General features: G+C 37.5%; 1 protein-coding gene across 1 annotated transcript; it reads right to left on the bottom strand.

Annotated features, from left to right (window-relative positions):
- Positions 1–698: 698 nt before the first annotated feature.
- Positions 699–17,949, bottom strand: LOC110102057 (guanosine deaminase). Its single transcript, XM_028692719.1, has 6 exons — positions 17,735–17,949; positions 17,511–17,646; positions 2,797–2,856; positions 2,431–2,621; positions 1,131–1,235; positions 699–1,038 (listed from the first exon to the last, which is right to left on the bottom strand). Exons 2-6 carry the CDS (start codon positions 17,524–17,526, stop codon positions 850–852), a joined length of 561 nt encoding a protein of 186 aa, XP_028548552.1. The 5' UTR covers positions 17,527–17,646; positions 17,735–17,949; the 3' UTR covers positions 699–849.
- Between the last annotated feature and the right edge of the window lie 1,968 nt (positions 17,950–19,917).

The following is a 19,917-nucleotide window of genomic DNA, read 5'->3' as shown; positions in this document are numbered from 1 at the left end:
TCACAATAAGATGATTATTTTGTCAAAGAATTTATAATTTTTGGAGATCGTTTAATTTGGACATAATTTTAAAAAAAATACTGACATATTTGAGTGTTTTACATCCATAATTCACATTAAAATGCATACTGATTTGAAAAAAGTTGTGCACGATGTGCCTCTCCATATGAGGAGAGAGAGCTAATCAAATACATCTGATCCCGCTAAGATGTTTTAGGGACCAAACACACAAGTCTCAAGAATTCTAGTGAGCCAATGCTCACAATTAAAAAAGATTCTTAAATACCTAATATTTGTGTGAGTTTATCTTAATGGACTCAAAAATCCACCCAAAAAAAAAAATATTTGAAATTTATTCAATTCTTAAATAATTTCCAAAAATCGTTTACTTATTCTTAAAATGGCAATTTTTTTATCCCATCAATCTTCAAAGAAGATGCCAGGTAAAAGTTGCACGGCTATGGCTTCGTTTGAGACGGTTTTTTATTGTTTCCTAAAACGGAGTTTTAGTACAAAATTAAAAAAAAAATTGTACTAAGACTCCATTTTAGAAAGCAATAAAAAAGCAGTCCCAAATGAAGCCTATATCTCTCCAGAGACTGTATAGGCATATAATGGAATGCTTGTTGCATGTAATCTCTAATGAGTAACTACAACAAAACAAGCCTGTTTGAAGATTGGTTTGAACGAAAGCAATATGTAACTAAAGCTTCTCTTTTACACCTAATCATGAGCAGGGAGAAAGATGAAGATTTATGTGAAATCAAATACAACAATTCAGAACAATGAAGTACAAATGGCAATGACTTCATACAAATTTGCAAGAGAGATCGGAAGGGTCACATGACATCAATACATTTGGAATTTCTGCTTTGTTTTCTCAAATACTTGTTCAGCAATGATGGCTCCATTCCCATTAGCTCTTATGACCTCTAAGTGAGCCTTCTGATAATGTGCAGTGCCCCTTAATGCATCAGCAATAAAATCATCAAACCCAACGGCTATTGCAGCTTCTGCCTTAGCTCCATAGACCAATCTCTGCATGATCATATTGTAAAAAACGACAACTGTATTGTCAAAAAAGCTGTGAACATATATGTATAGAAGCTTCGAGTAAATTGAGGAATCACCTTAATTCTAGCAAGAAAAATAGCACCAAAGCACATAGGGCATGGTTCACAAGAAGCATACATCTCACAGTCTGACAGCTCTCTCTTCTCAAGCTTCTTACAAGCCTATAAATTATTAATTAAGAAAATGAAATCATATTGAACAATTACAAGAACAATATTTCTTGAAAATATGCTTAATATCCAAGGATTATCATAATGACAAACAAGAAGAAAGTATAATCGAACATAAAATCATGAAATAGACGCTTCTTGAAAATCATCATTAATCGGGCATGGCGCTCCTGCTATAACTATAGCTGCGAGTAAAAGTATGCAGAACAAGGCATTATTAGGTAAACTGAAACCATCCTGCAATGTCTAACAAAACTGCCAGGTTCCCAGGAGTAGTTCAGGGACTGCTTCGTTGCAAAAGTATTGAGTGTGTAATGTACAAACAATACATGGATTTTAAAGTTTCAGATTTTTGGCATTAAGTAAATTTGATGCAAAGAATATTTGAATTGAATTTGGAATACCCATAAAGCTTCATTTTTTTTAATGAATTACAAATTTGCACAAATTAATCATATTCCAAAGACACCATCCTGAAATCCTTCAGTCAAAGCCCTGTACCTGCCACTCCGACCTCCATCAAAGTCAACCCAACCCCTGCATCCCATTATGCCCAACCTCTTCTATTGCGCCAATGTTGACCCCACCTCCATAGCCTTTGACTTGAGCAACCACAACCTCCCCAAGCAATGCCAAACTCGCCTCGGCCACCAACAACAACTATAATCTGACCTCCCCTATTATTCTGAAGCCGTCCTTGTCCTTGAACCAGCCCACCAATCTCCCATATGCCAACCCCACTTATATCGCCCCTAAACCAACCAATGTCATTGTCCCCATAAGAGAGAGAGAGAGAGAGAGAGAGAGAGAGAGGATAGATAAAGAGAGAGATTTATGTATTTAAATGTATCCTAACAAATAAAAAAAATCATTTTATTTGATTTACATTAAACCAAATAGCTCATCCAAAATACATTACATTTCTTTGAATTCAAAAGACATTACATTTCTTTCATTTTACTTTTCTAAAGAGCATGCATTCTAAATAAATCCAACTAAACAACTCTTTAGTAAGCACGATAAGCTACAATCATGCGATTGCTTCCTCTGCAATTGTGTGCCACCCATGTGAAAAACAGGGGATGAATGATCTTATTATGAGAAGAAAATAAAAGGGAAGTGTACACAAAATCATCAGCCAATAAGTGTCGTGTCGTTCAACAGAAATAACAGTGTGTAGCATTACCTCTCGAATTGCAGTCACTTCAGCATGAGCTGTAGGATCAGTATCATGGAGGACCATGTTGTGGCAGCTCACAACTATTTCATCATTGCACACAATAACGGCCCCAAAAGGACCACCATCACCAGAGTCCACCCCATTATATGCCTCTTTAATAGCTTTTGATAAAAATTTGTGATCTCTATCTTCAACCTCTGATTCAGAGATGGCCATCAGCAAGAATTTTTTACACATCATACTTGGAATGATAACATTTGATCATATAGAATAGAAATGGATGCTATAAGGGACAATTTTTATCACATCCAACTAAATCCAATGACAAATAGCAATTAAAATTAAAGTCGCCAGAGCAAAAACCCAAAGCACCTTCTTGATGACCAGCAAATGCAGAAGCTACAGAGATGATCCCATCCTTGGATTCCAGAACTGGTCATATCAAGCATAAGAAACGGGAAATCAATTTTAAGCATGACTAGAAAATGCAAAGAAATGACAAAAATAGTTGGTATTGCCCCAAATCCTGAAAACAAGAGGATAATAAAAGAACCAAGGCTGAATGCACAATGGTAGAAACTGTGCAATGAGAAATTAAATATAATTTCAACTTCCACAATAACGTATGAGTACCAAACTCCGACGAGATTGGAAGAACGGAGAACTTAACTATGGTCTGCAATGCCAACAAAGTACAATGATCCGTACTCTACAGCCAAAACATACAGCAAATGCATCTCTGCCATGAGCGAAGATATTTAAATAATGTCTTGTTACAAATTGTTGCAGCACATCCACAGGATGTCATCAATTTCGTTATTATTTGCTTCATTTATTGTTGGTGTAATTTTTCATGTGGGCTATTCTTATAATTTGAAACTTTATATTGTGACTATAATATTTAATGGATGCAAGTAGTGATTAGAGTGTGAGAGATTTTTGAATTCATAAATAATGACCTTAGAGGATTAGATAATTTGTTTATGTTAAATTGAGAGTGGGAGGGACTTTATTTAGTGATACTTGTAGCCTTGTATGACTTCTAATGGTTTTATTTTGATTTTTTTTAATCTTACTCTAACATCTTACTTTAATATTATTTGATTTCGGTTAGACTGGTCCATTGGACTGGTCCACACGGAACTGGCTTTGGCAGAAAACAGGTGGAACTCTCCACCTCTCGCGTATCCGATCGGACCGTAGAATCCAAGGGAGATTTTTGGAAAAGAATTTTTGAGGGATTTGGGAGGGAAATTTGAATAAGGATTGTTTAGAGATTTCCTTTTGAATTATACGCATTAAATAGTTTGTTTTCCTAGGGTTAGGGCATCTTGAATTTGGACTGAATTTGATATCTCTTAGATTTAGGTTTTCCTTTAGGCTTTAGTGGCGTCTAGAGATTTGGGAGAAAGATACTCCTCTCAAATAGAGGATCAATTGTATCTTGGTATTTTCCGTTTCACTTTCATCAAATAATACATATTATCTACTATTTTTGTGGTTTGGTGTGGGTTTTTGTAGAAAATTCTCGTTGTTTTCCGAAGATTGACAGGAAATACTTAAGATCTACAAGTGTTTCCTATCAAACACATTTCCTCCAATAATCTTCCCTTAATCCTTCTCCTCTTATAGATTTGAAATGGGGTTTTGGGACCCACAAAACAGAAGCCTTTCGACTCATGGACTTCCATCAAGCGAAGGGGAGCGGGATCGAATGCGAAACAAAGGGGGGAGAGAGTGGGTGCAAAGCGAAGGGGGGTGGGCGCCACATCACACATCAATTTCAAGCTAGGCATGATCAAAATATACTCTTAGCTTGAATAGGAGATAGAAATTTCTAAGCAAAATTAAGAGTGCCAACAACAATCTTAGTTTCGAGAGCGACGGTTGCGACGAGAAGGGCGATTTTGGTAGATCGGAGGAGATCGTTGGTTCGACGGAGCACCTTTGTTCGGTTCTGTCATCTCAATCTTGCTTAGAGATGCGATGAAGATGAAGATTTATCCGGTAGAGGTTCTTTTTTGGACCAACGATTTTGGTGTTTCTTTGGAATTGAAATTGGTTTTCGATGATTTCTGCTTGCCAATGTATCTCCGTTGGTTTGATTTGGCTTCCGGTAATGTGGGATGTGTCTATCCTACTAGTATCAGATTCTTGATTGTTTTTTGTGAAATTTCAAATCTGAAGGTGGATTTGGAGGAGTTTTTGTGTTGGTTTTTTGTTTCCTACAACAATATTGGAAACGAAGTCTATGCTGGGACTAAATTCCTTCTAATGAACGTTTGCTGGATTTCGGATCTGATTTGGTTTATGAATTTTCTTGATTCCATAATTGGTTTGAATAGATTCTTGATGAGTGATCAGTTGATGATTATGAAGTTGATGGCGTTTGGGTGTTTGGATTTTAAAGGATGTTCTTGCTATTTTAAAGATCCAGTTTCTTTTGGATTCTTGAAGACTCTTGGAATCAAGTCAGTCCCGTGGATGATTTTGAGTCCGTTAGTTGTGGAAGAATACAATTATGGTTTGTTTGGAGCTGGGTATGCAGCCATTCGGAAAGAGGTTTTGGGAGCTATTGTTATTGCTTTATCAACATCGTTTGGATCGTCTAAAGGGTTTGGCCGTGGATCATCTATGTTGAGGGAATTCTTGTTGGTTGATGTTTGTAATATGGAGGTGGTTGTTTGGCCACTTGTTTTTCTATTGTTTTTTTAAGATCAAGTCTTATTGGTTAAAGACTTGAAGGATTTGAAGATTTTTAGTTTTTCTCTTGTCAAAGTGATGAGAGTGGTGATGAGTATCAGTTTGGATGGCTTTTGCAATGAGGCGGCAGGTGTGATGATGATTTGCAGTTGGTATGACTTTGCTTGTGGAGGGCTGATTCTTGGACTATCGAGGAGGGAGTTTGTGTTATGACTTTGTTGTCATTGATTAGTTCGTTCTTGGTGGCTATTGTCGGTTGTGTTGATGCTACAACAGCAATTTCTACTCTTGTTGGGAGCTTGTTGGACCTTTTTTTTAGGGGGGTCTGAATGATGTTTGGATAGCTGGTTTAGTAGTTGCTTTTATTTTTCTTGTATCTAGTTATCTTTTATTTGTTTTGCTTTTAGGCTTATTATACCTGTTTAAAGCCATTATGATGAAAAGTGGGATTTTTACTAGGTTTCATTTTCCATCCCTTGGGAAAGCTGGGATACTAACCAACCTTTTGGGTTGTTTTAATATTTGGTATCCCCATCACCCCAATGGATAAAATGGGATCTAATGGATCGCATATCCATTATGATAATTTTAAAAGGTTTGCTTTTGCTTTCTAGATTGTATTAGGTTTTTTTTAAATGCTATTTGCATTTCTTCAAAAAAAAAAAAAAACAATCTTAGTTAGAATCGAAAGGAATTATGGCTCATAGAAATCAAAAACCAATTTTAGAAGAATATGAAAGGGAGGCATCAATCAAGAAGGAAAAAAAATGACGGCTATTAATTCAAAATTAATTCTTGAAATCTACAAAAGAGATGGACAACAAACCTGCACCAAATTAGGTTCTTGATTTCTAGAATTCCTATTGTTGTCCATTCAACAAAGATCAATAAAGAAGGTTCAAAGTACAAAAAGTGGCTCATAACCTAAAACACAAGGATTGTGCATATGAGAGTAAATGAAAAGAAAAATAAACGAGAAAGGAAAGTACAAGAAAATATATTCTACATATATAAGTCTAAACATGGAACACTAAACTAGATCCAAATTCTCATTTCAACACAAGAACAAAGTCCTTTCCTCGCATTTGCCAAACTTTTGTCGGGCCAAGAGGATTTGGCATGAGAAATATACTATTAAATATTTCATTTTTTTGGTTGCAGGCTCACTGATAATCTCAATAGCAGAGAAATCATTTGCAACTGTACTTGGCCCCTCCATAATATGGACAATGAGAATTACTATCATCTCCTCTTTGGATGCCCCTTTTCTCATGAATGGTATAAGTTTTTTCTATTTCTGTCCTTCCGGGATCAGGTGATTGAATATACTTCTGCATTAACTGCGAATATATATATATATATATGAAATCTCATTCCTAATTATTCTCACCAACCTTTCTAATATCTGGAGAGAGATTGTGCATGATAGGAAAGTGTGGGATGCCTGAACAGCTCAGGTTTACTGTTCTTTAGAGTTTTGGCGGCTTTCTATTGGCAATTCAATAAGAGGTTTTTATCTGAATTTTGGAGCTATGATGCTTCCACTAGCAAGCAGTGGTTCAGTTTCCTGATCTTCAACCCTTCTGATAAGTGTTTTAGATATTCAGCTTCCTGATATGCTGCTCATTTTGTTAGCGGGGTTATGCGAGGCACTATTGCTAGCTTCCTATGTGGACTTTGACCGTTCTAAAATCCTGATTCCTAATTTTTGGATCTGAATTCAACAGATGCTGCAGGACCAAAGGTTAGGTACTCCTTGATTCTTATGAATTAAGTTTTTTTTTTCTTTTGGTTTTGCTCACTTTGTTGTTTCTCTTGCCCTCCAATCAGAGCTACAAATGATTTTATTGAGCTCCAAACTTTTCCGATTAAGTGGCAATCCTTAGGCGATATTTTACCCCTTTTGTAATTTTGCCTATTTCTTTTTTCAAAATATTGAGGCTTTACCCTAAAGGCCTAAACCCTATTTGTTTTATTCAAAATATTGAGCCTTGGCTAAAACTTTTTCTTAAAAAGAAAATTTTAGAAGGCATTGTTAGTATAGCTGTACACATCAGCATTTGCTTACTTGTTCCATCTCTATGTACTTTCTTGCATTTCATTTCTTGGCCTGCTGTCTATTTAAAGCAGCCCTTGTATTACTCTTTGGACATAGTAAATTACAGCTTTTCTCCATCTCTTTCATTTTCTATTCTTGCCAGCGGGTCTTGTCATGGTATCAGAGCAACCATAGCCGATCAAGATTCAACTTCTTCCCTCCCAACCGGTTCTCATCTTTCCACCTCCCTCTCAGGTTTCACAGTCCCAACTCCTTTGAAATTTTTAATTTCTAATCTCAAAAATCTTGTTCCTACACAACTTACTCTGGACACATATGCCATATGGCATATTCAAGTGATGCAACACTTCTCCGCCAACGGGTTCGCCGGCCACCTCACCGGAGCCACTCTTTGTCCGTCCGACACGTCTGGCTCAGATTTTCATCTATGGCATTTAATTGATAGAAATCTTGCTTTTGTTTTACTTTCTATTACATCTTCCTCAATCCTTCCCATGGTCTTTCTTCCTCTACTGGCCATGAAGTTTGGATGATTATTGAACACCGCTTATAACCCACAAATCCTTCTCGTGTCATCCAACTCAAAAACAAACTGCACCATATTCAAATGAAAAACAGCTCCATTTCCCACATTATTCAAATGACTTTCTATTATATCGTTCCCAAATTAAAACTCTTGTTGACAACATCACTGCGTCTGGATCAAAAATCGACACAGAAGACATCATTCTTTACATTTTGACGGTTTACCTTCCTCCTATAACTCCTTCAAAACTGCCATTCGCACATCTCTTCACCCTATCAATCTTGACGTTCTTTATTCTCTTCTTTGTAGTGAAGAAATTAACTTTCAACATGAACAGCAAAAAGAATCTTCATCCCAATTTGATTCTACTGCTATATTCACAAACCGCACCAATTCTGTCCATGGTCACTCTCAATCAAGATATTTCAAAGGCCGAACTTCCTCTGTAAAACACCAGTACCAGTCAGCCTCGTCCAAGCAAACCACAAACCAAAATACTGAACGTCCAACATGCCAGATTTGCGGTAAAACTGGACATTCCGCACTGAACTGTTGGCATAGATGTAATTTTAAATGCGCTCCTACCACTTCTTGGTCGTCGAGAGCTCTTTTCATGTAACCATCTGTTCTTCCTAACAATGATTGGGTTATTAACTCCGGTGCTTCCGCGCACTTAACTCCCGATCTCACCAACCTACAACAATCTACATCGTATCGAGGCTCAGACACGGTATCGATCGCTCATGGCTCTTCACTACCGATTCATAACTCAATCGCTCACAGCTCTTCACTACCGATTCATAACTCTAGACATGGTATTCTTCCATTAGTTGAAACCGCTCGAAAGCTCCATTTACACAATTTTCTTCATGTACCATCTTTATCACATAATCTGATTTCAATTTCGAAATTAATGTCCGATAATCAAGTCTCCATTTATTTTGATGCTAACGGCATCGTTATTAAGGACTTACAGGACAATTGCCCTCTTCTACATGGTCATCTTTGCAACGGTCTCTACCAAATCAAGATGCAACCTAACTCCCCTACAGCTGCTCTTCAAGCTATCATGACCTCCACACTCAATTGGCACGCTCGTCTCGGTCATCCCCACTACATAATTATTTCCATCTTAGCTTAAAATGTTCCTGAAATTTGTAATTTAAATTCCTCATATGTTTGCACTTCTTGTAACATGCTAAAAGCCACAAATTACCATTCAATAAAACTACTAAGATATCCTCTAATTCGTTTCAACTCATTCATTCGAACGTTTGGGGTCTAGCCCCGCAACAGTCTCTTAACGGTTATCATATTTGTAGATGATTTTACAAAATTTTCATGGCTTTATCTAATGCACTCAAAGCATGAAACATTTACCAAGTTTAAAAAATTTGCTCACTAATTCAAAACAACTTTAATACTCAACCGAAAACTTTCCAAACTGATGGTGAGGGCGAATTCACGAGCAACTTGTTTAAAGAATTTCTCCTTAAACGTGGCATCACTCATCAAATAAGATGCCCTTATACACCTAAGCAAAACTGTTTAGCTGAGGCGATGAGCGCAAGCACAGACACCTATTAGATCTCACCAGGACTCTCCTTCATGCCTCTAATTTACCTGACTCATTATGGGCTGAAGCTTTATCCACTGCCAATTATCTCATCAATAGGCTTCCATCAAAGTGATTTCTCTTCAAACACCTTATTTCAAGCTTCATGGACAAATTACTAGATATAATCATCTTCGCATCTTCGGGTGTCTTTGTTTTCCTTGGCTACAACTTTACTCAAATAAATTATCTCCTCGCTCCAAAGAATGCGTATTTCTCGGATATTCATCATCTCACAAAGGCTACAGGTGTTTCGATATTCAATCACTGTTGACCTTTGTATAAAGAAACAAAAAGAACAAAAAAAATTCAGCTAGCCTGTAAACCATCGGATCCACGAACTCAGATGCATCGATGCTAACACGCGAATCCCGCCAGAAATCCCGGAAACCTCGTATCTGTCGAAGGCATCCCCGAAATCCCGCTGAATCGGTGTGCAGTCGGCGCCGTTCCGGAAATCTTGCGCAAAATCTGCGATCTTTTCCTCGGTTGAATGCCCAAATACGCCTTCAAATACCGACCAAAAGCCCCCTCATTCGCGGCTTCTTCCACACGAGAACTCCTCTACTTCCCGAGCTCCCTATCTCTCCCGTCGCTGCTCCCAACCTCCGATCTCCCCTCCTGTAGCCGACTCCTGCTCCCGACCGTGAGCCCCGATCCTCACAGAGAGAGAGTGAGAGAGAGAGAGAGAGAGAGAAAGAGAGATAGAGAGACGGGAGAAGCCAACCTACCCGAGCCCTTCTTCAGCTCCTTCGTGCCCTTCGACTTTGCTCCTTCCACGATCTCCATCTCCTATTGGGATCGGAAGTTACAACATTTTGAGCGAAAGCAAACAACGGGAGCTCCCTTGCCGTGAAGGTAATTCCCTCCCTTTCACGCTCTTTCGGCCAAATCCCGTTACTATGCCAAACAGAAAATGGAGAAGAAAATGATTTTTTTTTATTATTATAATTATTATATAATTATTTTTAATTATAAATTAATAATTATTAATTAATGATAATGATAATTGTTTATAATTAGTTATTTAATTATGATTAATTATCTTTGATTATAGTTAATTAATATTAATATGTAATTAGTTTTAATTAATTAAAATAAATTATTTTTAATTATAATTAATTAAATAATGATATTTAGTTATGATTAATTATTTAATCATAACTAATTATCTTTCATTTTAATTAATTATTATTAATTTTAATTAATTTTAATTAATCAAAATTAATTATTTTAATTATAATTAACTACTAATTATGATAAATAGTTATAATTAATTACTAAATAATAATTAATTATCATTATCTTTTAATTAATTAATTATTATTAATTAAGGTTAATAAAATAAAATAATCCCCCACTCTCCTTCCTCGATGTCCGTGTCGGACCGGCAAACCACCTAAGTCACGCCTTTAGTGGCCGTGGTAGGAGGGAACCGGTGCGACACCTCACGACGAGGTAGGCGAAGTGACCCCTCGATCACGTGTCAACCACGACACCCCGCGGAGGTACGTACTCTTCTAAACTCAAAACCTTACTTCAATATTCGTGGCATAAATTGGAGAACTGTTCCAAGCACCGCCTTTATTGGCCGTGGTAGGAATGGAACCCCGGTGCGGCATGTGTGGGCGAAGCGGTGGGTCACTTTTAAAGACCAACCGGGCGCGGGGGAATCAAAAACTGCCTTTTTCTAAAAATGCTTTTTTATAAAACCCATGCACGCCTTATTGACGTGGCGGTAGGCGGGCCTTCTTGGTTTTTCCCCTTAACGGGTAGACCCGGAGCGCTGCCGTAAATTTTGTCTGAAATTACAAGACATAGGACTTTGAGCAAAATGAGATTTTGGGGACTTGATCTTTAATCTACTTAATTCAACTTGAAACCAATAAAAAAGAAATGTGCACATGAATTGAACTTTAATTTATACATCAAGTGGATTGAACTCGGAACTGAAGTCAAACTTGGAACAATTTAGAACATGGACTTGGTTTGGACAACAAGACTGGACTTAAACTTGGACTCTCATTTGAACTAGAACTTGTACTTAAACAAGAAGTAGGGACTTGAACAAATCTACAAGAACTTGATTGAACTTGAAAGAACAATACATAAGATCATAAGGAGCTTTTAAAAAAAAGGATCTTAAATTGAATCTTAACAAATGATCTTGAATCATGTGCAAGAGGGCTTGAATTTGCAAGCTTGGACTTGGTTGGGATCATGCATGAAAGACTTGAGTATGAACTTGAACCCTCACTCAACCTAAATGAATCAGAAATGAATGATTTGAATAAAGAAAAATGTTGAAGACTCATTCTGGGACTCAACCAATTGAGACCAAAGTGGATATGACTTGGATCATTTGAACTTCAAAATTCCAAATGATCAAAAGACTCAACTCAAGATTGATTTATATTCGGTGTACATAAATGGAATCAATCAAATTGAAGCATTTGAACGATTACAAAGATCATGAACTATTCTTAAAGGATGTTATTATAAAAGATCTTCAATGTATGATTTATGTCCTTGTCAATGGACCTCAAGTCCATTCAAAGAAGTTGGATAGCATTCAACGAAAGAATCCCCCAATGAACAATGCAATCTGTCCACAATGATTATGCCAATCTAGATGTTGATGTTAAGTGGAAATAATGATAATGTTGTTATTCATGTCAAGAGCCTTTAAGAAATATAGTGGGCATAATGATTTGTTATACACGATAAGTGTAGCGTGTTGCAAACATCGAGGGAAACAACTTGATTATAATAGGGTATTTAGTGTGTTTATGGATAGAACATCAAGGCTCATACACAACTGATATCACTCAAGTGTAAATAAATACATTAGACTCCCTCAAATGATGACCAGCACATATGAAGAAATGGATAAAAAATACAGAAGATCTGCAGCACATACGATTTCTCTACGAATACAAATGTATGTGCCACAACATCCACTCAAGGGTAGATGCATAAAGACTACAGTAAGTGCAGTATCCTGTAGTCAACTTCAATCTAAGGTTGAATACATCTACCTCCAGCAATGGTGGATGTATCGTAAAAGCCAAAATCACAGCATAAGCATAAAGACTATAAGTTCTACGATTTCTACGACCAAGGCAGGAGATTAGTTAGGTAACTACGGACCCACCTGCAGAAGGGCAACGAAGTGGTGTACGACAGTCTACCTGTACAAAGCAGCGAATAACTCAATTCAGAAGCTGCTCGATACGCACCGGATCTGCAAATTCGTACAAGCAGACAGAAGGCGTCTATTCTATAAATACCCCTGCACATGCACTATAAATTGTATATACATAGGTACACTAAAAGGGGAAAGTAAATCTCAACCCGCATGGGCCCCAGCGAGCGTTTATGGTACACACGTTGACGTCTAGGGATGCTGCGCGGGTTGACAAGTGAATTCTAGTTCGAATCCGATCCTCCTATACGGGTCAAATAGGAGTCGACAAGGTTCGAACTTCTCAAACAAATATACGGTTGCTACGACCGGTATATTTATCTTAATACATTCATATTATGCCTTTAAAGGCCTATAACAAAGAGAATTCACTGATGAGGCATAAAGCCTACGAAACCCAATTCTCTGTCGACAGCCCGACAGAGTTGACAAGGTTCGATCCATAAAAAGAAATGATCCCTAAACCCCGATGATGGCCGTGTTGAATTCAGACTCAACCGGAGGTTTCCAAATACTTTCAATTATCTTCCAAATATCCATATTCCAAAGTCCACCAAATACCCATAAAAATCCAAAAACTTCACAAAATCCACAAATCCAAAAATCCAAAAAAATACATAAAATTCTCAAAAATCCCAAAATTTGAAATTCAATCCATTAATCGCTTAAAGCAAATTCCATCCACCCTCCGCAACAGTCTGCGGGGTGGACAATTCAAAATAAACACTCTGCTCACAAAGAGTTAAATGCCTAGTCGAAAATATCACTAGAGATTCATTCTCAAGACAATCTCCTGCTAGTAAGGACTGGTACGTGTCCTCTAAACCGGCGATTTGCCGCCACATGGCATCGCAGGATAAACGGTTATGACCCGGGGCCCTCTGAACCAAGTGGTTTTGCCGCCAAATGGCACCACGAAATACCGGTTATGGCAGCGCCGTTACGCTCCTTATTGGCATCAAATCCTTGAGATTATGAATCATAGGATATGATCGATAGGGCACAAAGCCCTCTGTAAGCAAGGTGGATTCAAATTTGTCCCCTTAGGCAAATACCCACCCCAGGTCTAAAGGTCCCTTGGACGAAGCAACCCATGGCTGCCGACAAGGACTCTTTCTGTCAGGTTGGGTCGACTACCTCCTTTGACTAAGTAGACCAGGACCATGATGGCCCGGGACGACGGAACATGGGATCTGATCGGGCCCATCATTCATTCCCCCACCATCTGCTTTAAGTGCTAGATGGTGCAATTTCTATTTTAAATACCAAACTCTTCGAACCCTTCAAATTCCAATTTCCAAATCCATTGCTGCTACTATATGCCAGATAACACGTATTCTCTACGTATCTGATTGACGACTAGCCTTATTGAAAGTTTCTCTCGTTATCGGGAGGGGTAATTTAACTATAGGGGCTTGCGCCTATAGGAAACCAGAACTCAGATCATAAAGTCCTCACAAAATGAGGGCGAAATCTCTGGGTAGTGTCATATCTACAAACCCATCTGCCTTCCAAAATTTACCCCGGAACTTAGTTCGTTAAAACTCCCTCGCCGAATAAGAAAAGCGAGCGGAGGCCGGGGCCGAATTTTCGGAGCCCACAATCACACAAAATACACATATCTCACCATGTGGTTTTTCACGAACACATATTTCCCTATAAAACCACATCTTCCCAATCTTCGGAAACAACCCAGCCCCAATCTGTTTCTCTGTTACTTCTTCCAACTTCTATGTCTTTGATCACCTACAAAACTCCTACTGCAACTGACATTCTCACTTCCATTCTACATCATTCACCTTCTCAATCTATCATGCCTCCCACCTCCGTTCAAAACAGCAATGCATCTTCAGACAATATCACGGGGTCTCAGTCCATCATACCTCTCCATCCCATGCAAACTAGGCTGAAGTCGGGCATCACTAAACCCAAGAAAATTATTGGTTTAACTCTCATATTTCATCCAATATTACACCTTCCACTTATTCCCAAGCTGCTCAAGATATGAATTGGCGGTCAGCAATGTCCAATGAATTCATTTCCTTGCAACAACAAGGCACCAGGTCCCTTGTACCTCCTCCTACCAATAAATTGATTCTTGGCTGCAAATGGGCATTCAAAACCAAACTTCGTCATAACGGCCAAGTAGACCGCTATAAGACTCGCCTTGTATCTCAAGGATGCACTTAGCAATTCGGAATTAATTATACAGAGACCTTCAATCATGTAGCCAAGATGCCCACTATCTGTATACTCATTACTCTAGCCCTTCATCGAGATTGGCCCATTTTATAATTGGACGTTTCAAATGCTTTCCTACACGGGGATCTTCACGATGACATTTATATGAAGCAACCTCCCGAATTTTCGGGCACTCAACATCCAAATTTTGTTTGCAAATTACATAAATCAATTTATGGTCTCAAGCAATCTCCACGTCAGTGGATTGAGAAACTCGCCAATTTTCTCCAACAATTCGGTTTCAGGTTTAGTCGTTCTGATCCCTCTCTTTTCCTATACCACAGAAATAACATTCAGTTATACTTTCTAATTTATGTTGATGACATTTTAATTACAGGCAACGATGATAACACCATTCAGCGGCTTCTCACTCAATTGCACTCAACGTTTAAGATCAACAATTAGGTAATGTCGATCTCTTCCTCAGCATCTCTTCCTCGACACTCAACATTATGCTACCAATCTACTTAAAACGGTTGGGTTCCCAGATTGTAATCCGTTTCCGATAGTGATCACACCAACATCCACCTCCAAACATTCCAATAATACGCCCATCCTAACCCTCAGCTCTACTGTAAAACCCGCAAAATGGCATTTTAGACTTCGCACGCTTTTCGATGCCTCGCGACGAATTCTAAATGAAAAATTCAAAGTCGTCGGAATTCGACGCAATAAATTTTATAAAATAGTGCGCAAAATTCTGAGCGAGTTGATATAAAGAACCCATATCGGATTTTAATTATTTTGGGAGTTAAAATTTCCAGAAATCTTAATATGACAACTTTGCCCTTCATGTCATTTGAGTAGAGATGATTTTAAGTAAGGGCTTTTAGGTCAATAGGCAATTAAAGAGGGCATTCTATTCTAAATAGGGGACCGAAATGTTTCGGTCCCCATTCCTTCTTGCGGCTCGAACCGAGCGGAGAAAGGGGAGAAGGGCGTCGGGTAGGAGGCGAATCCGGCGGTCCTAGAGACGGTTTCCGGCGGTGGTTTGCGAGGGAGATTGAAGGAAAGTTGTTGGGAAGAGTAAGGTGAGTTCTCATACATCTTTTTCATGATTTTCCCTTGAGATTTTCTAAAGAAAAAAAAAACTAGAGTTTTGTAAAAACTTGAGTTTTCTTTGAGATAAGTTTAGGGAAGGGTAAGAGGGTGTTCCTAAACCCAAATATGAGTTGATTTCATGAAAAATGTGGATTTTAAAGTTAGGGTTTCACTCAATGTGATTTTCTTTTGAAATGCCTTCACAAAAGTAACTCCTAATGGCATAAGAGAGCCTCTATTTGAAAAATAATGCAAGATTGTGAAAAATTTTTAAGTTTTAGAAATTAGGGTTTTCCCTAATCATGAAATTTTTTAGCTTTATGGTTCTAAATGGATTTGGGAAGGTTTTTAGAGGCAAATTTAGGGAATTGCATAAAATACTAGTTTTTCTATATTTTGATTTAAAAGATTTAGAAAATTATTTATATTTTAATTACTATTTGAGTGTAAGAAAAGATTTTTGCATGCATAAAAATTTAAGATTATGACTAAATCCTAATTTAGAAAAAAATAGGAATGATATATGTCATGAAATGGTAAAGGGGTTTAATTTGAGAGCATGGACATAGCATAGGGAAGAGTTTTTTTTTTATCATAGATTAAGGATTTAGAAAGTTTATATGGGGACTAGTGATATTTACACGATATGTATATCTCTTTTAGATATTGAATACGTGGAGGGAAGGATTTGATCGGACAATCGGAAGTTTGTGCACAAGTTGAGGTAGGTAAAATGTGGCTTGTTAGTATAGATGTACATGTCAGCATTGCTTACGTGTCTCATCTCTATGTACTTTCTTGCATTTAATTTCTTGGCCTGCTGTCTATTTAAAGCAGCCCTTGTATTACTCTTTGGACATAGTAAATTACAGATTTTCTCCATCTCTCTCATTTTCTATTCTTGCCAGCAGGTCTTGTCAAGCATATGCAATTGTCAAAAAGGATAGCATGTATGTATTGGGGCTAAAATCATATAAAAATTTCCTGACTCCATAACGAATGCAGCATTAAGCATCAGCAGACCTTTATTTGCACTGAAATCCACGAGCTGGTAAAAAAAAATCTCTATCTAAGATTGGGATTTGTGTCCCATGTAAAAAATCAAAACATTTTTTAAATCAATATTTATGCATTTATAGAAATTGTCTCCACAGAAGGCAGAGGCTTATTCCAAGATACAGTTTTTCTAGGCATCCAACCACAAATCTCAATTTTTGGCACGAAATTTTTCCAAAAAAAAAAAAAAATACAAATCTTGCCATTAAAATTATGTTCTTCTAATTGAATCGTGGAGTACAGAGGAGCCAGAAAGAGTGAAATATACTCCACCTCAGTAGGATATTATGTTATCTACTGAAATTAAGTTTTATTTCAAACTAATTAAAAGAATCATAAAATATACACATGCCCATCCCATTCAAATGTACATCTGAAGAACAAAAATTCCAAGCAGAACAGCGAAAGCAATCAGTTCTAGCTTTGTACGGAGCGTGATTATCTAAAACATGGTCGCCAAGAATTAAATTCATAAAAACAAAAAATAGAAAAGTAATTCATCAAAACCCAAAAAGCATCAGATTTGCAAAAAAAAATAATGAAAAAAAAGGTAGCTTTATCCCAAAGAATCAGACAAAGAATAGCAATCGGCAGAAAATAAAAAAAAAAAAAAAAAAAGAGGCTCGATATGAAATGATACCCTTAGCCTTTTCCATTGGGAAATCCTGATGCGGATCTCCGTGCAAGTCTTTCAAGCGGTGATGGTCCCAGAACGCAGAGGCAAATAAGAGATTATATCTTCCTTGGTTGAAGCTTATGCACGTAATTGAAAAAACCTGGAATCAACTGACGTGGTAAAGACTGGTAAAAGCAGGGATCAGAAAAGAAATAACACAAAACGAGTGGGGGATAAGCCTTGTTTGCCTGTGGAGAAAGGAGGAAAACTTGCGAATTAGCCAATCTTGGTCGACCGACAGAAGACGGAGATTTCCGCCTGCAGCAGCTAGGCCTTCATCCGTCCGGCGTGCACTCTTTTGTTTGATGAAAATTAAAGGGAGAGTAGACGTAGCGCATTGATTTTTTGAAGTAAAAAAAAATGTAAATTAAAATTAAAATAGTAAAATATTTGGAAACATAATTAATTAAAAATTAAAAGAGCACATCCTGATTCGTCTTCGAACAGCATCCAGTAACCCCATAGAATAATTTCACCTACTCAGGCAGCTAGTGGTTGTTGGCATGATAGATGATCTTAATTTATCTGATGGATGATGTAAGATCATTTTTTTTTTTTGAATTTTTTATGGGCTTATGATCTGTAGGCAAGGATGATGAAGCTAGAAAGAAAGATAGATGCAAAGATAGAAAATGAATTTGAATATAATATTCATTTTTTTTTATGACGAGGAAGCATTGTCCTTAGGCCAGTGAAAACCCCGGTCAATCTAGCATGCAACCCACACCAATATACACGGGCCAACACTTAAGGCTTTCACTGCTCCCCTCTATTTCACTATCACAAACATAAGAATAAAGAGGTACAATAGCTCTAACCTCTGAGTTTAAGTTAAACTAGAGAAAATAATATTTCTGTGTGTATTTCTCTCCATTTTGTCTTGTCTCCCTCCTATTTCTCATCATCTCTCTCCTCCTCATCTCGTGAATTATTTTGTTGTATTTTGCTTTGTTTTTATATATTTTGGTGCGTCCCTTCTCCCCTATTTTAAAAGGCTTGAAGAGTTACAATAGAATATGTATGAAGTATAAAAGTTGTATTATCAGCCTTTCATACAGCTCGATTGAATGTGCTGAGTTATGTGGCAATCTTGTGATAGATGATGCTGGTGAAATGCACTCGTGGGCGTGATCGAGATGGTGAAGTAGTAGAAGGTACTTCATGTCGACATATAATGTATGTCCAAAGAAAATTTTGAGCTATAGCAGAAGTAATGCTTTTTTTTTTTTTTTTGCTCTTCTTATATGCACTTGACATTAAGTGAGAAAGTAGATATTCTGAATAGGCTGACGTCGAGTAATAAGTACTTAGCTGCTTTGATTTTAAATTACTTAGGATCATCGACCTCAGTGTTGACTGATCTGGATTTTTCAAGTATTTGATGTAAGGGTCAACCAAACTTATAGGATGTAGAGTTGGGTGATCCATTTCTACTTATATTACTTCTTCTTTAGTTACGTCAGGTGTTGAGATCCATACGAGAAGCTGTTTGTGGTGGGCTTCCTTCTTTAGAGAGGAGATCGACATGTTGATTTTGGTTCTTGAGAATTTGAAAATTTTTGATGTGCTCGAATTTGTTGATTTCTACTTTGACTTTGAAAAGATACTTCATGAGTACCTCATCTTTGACTTCATATTCATCGTTGATCTAATTCATCATCAGTTGTGATCCAAGTACACTTCTAACTGAGTAATGCCTAGTTCAAAGGCAAATCGCAAGCTGGCAAATAAAATTTCACATTCAGCTTAATTGTTAGTGACCTTGAATTCAAATTTTGCAGCTTGAGTGACTACAAAACCTATTGGGCTTCTAAGGACTATGCATGAACTAACTCCTTGCTCACCTGGGACATCATCTATATTAACGTCCAATGAGGTTGTGTTGCTATTTATAAATCTGAATCTTTTTGGTGTAGTCTACGAGAAAATTGGCAAGTGTCTGAGCTTTAATGGTCATCCTTTGTGTATAGGTGATTCAGAATTTGTTGAGTTCCACAAACCATTTGAGTAACAGGCTCGAGTGATCAGGTATAGTGAGAACTACCTTAAGGGGATGATTGGTTACTACTTGGATAAAGTGGGCCTGGAAGTAAGGTCGCAATCTTTTGGATGAGTTGACAAGTGTCCATGCAAGTTTCTCCATGATGGGATATATTTGCTCCACACCTAGGAGCATGTGACTCAGATAATAGATGAGCCATTATTTTTTTTCCTTCTTCTCCAATTAGTACAAAACTGACAACGTCTTTACCGACTCCAAGATACAATAATAAATTTTCGCCCGGGTGTGGGCATTGATGAAGAGGTGACAAAGTGAGGAGGGTCTTTAGTTGCTGGAAAGCAATTTCACAATCTTCTCCCCAAGAAAAGT

The sequence above is a fragment of the Dendrobium catenatum genome, unplaced genomic scaffold, assembly GCF_001605985.2.
Source record: "Dendrobium catenatum unplaced genomic scaffold, ASM160598v2 original_scaffold_260866, whole genome shotgun sequence".
Taxonomy (NCBI): domain Eukaryota; kingdom Viridiplantae; phylum Streptophyta; class Magnoliopsida; order Asparagales; family Orchidaceae; genus Dendrobium; species Dendrobium catenatum.
The sequence above is the reverse complement of the archived record's forward strand: the minus strand, read 5'-3'. Positions and strand labels throughout refer to the sequence as shown.

Coding starts and splice junctions, on each gene's coding strand:
- LOC110102057 (XM_028692719.1), bottom strand. Junction 2,622..2,796: donor ATTTGCTGGTCATCAAGAAG/GTGCTTTGGGTT, acceptor TCTCTGAATCAG/AGGTTGAAGATAGAGATCAC. Junction 1,236..2,430: donor AAGTGACTGCAATTCGAGAG/GTAATGCTACAC, acceptor AATAATTTATAG/GCTTGTAAGAAGCTTGAGAA.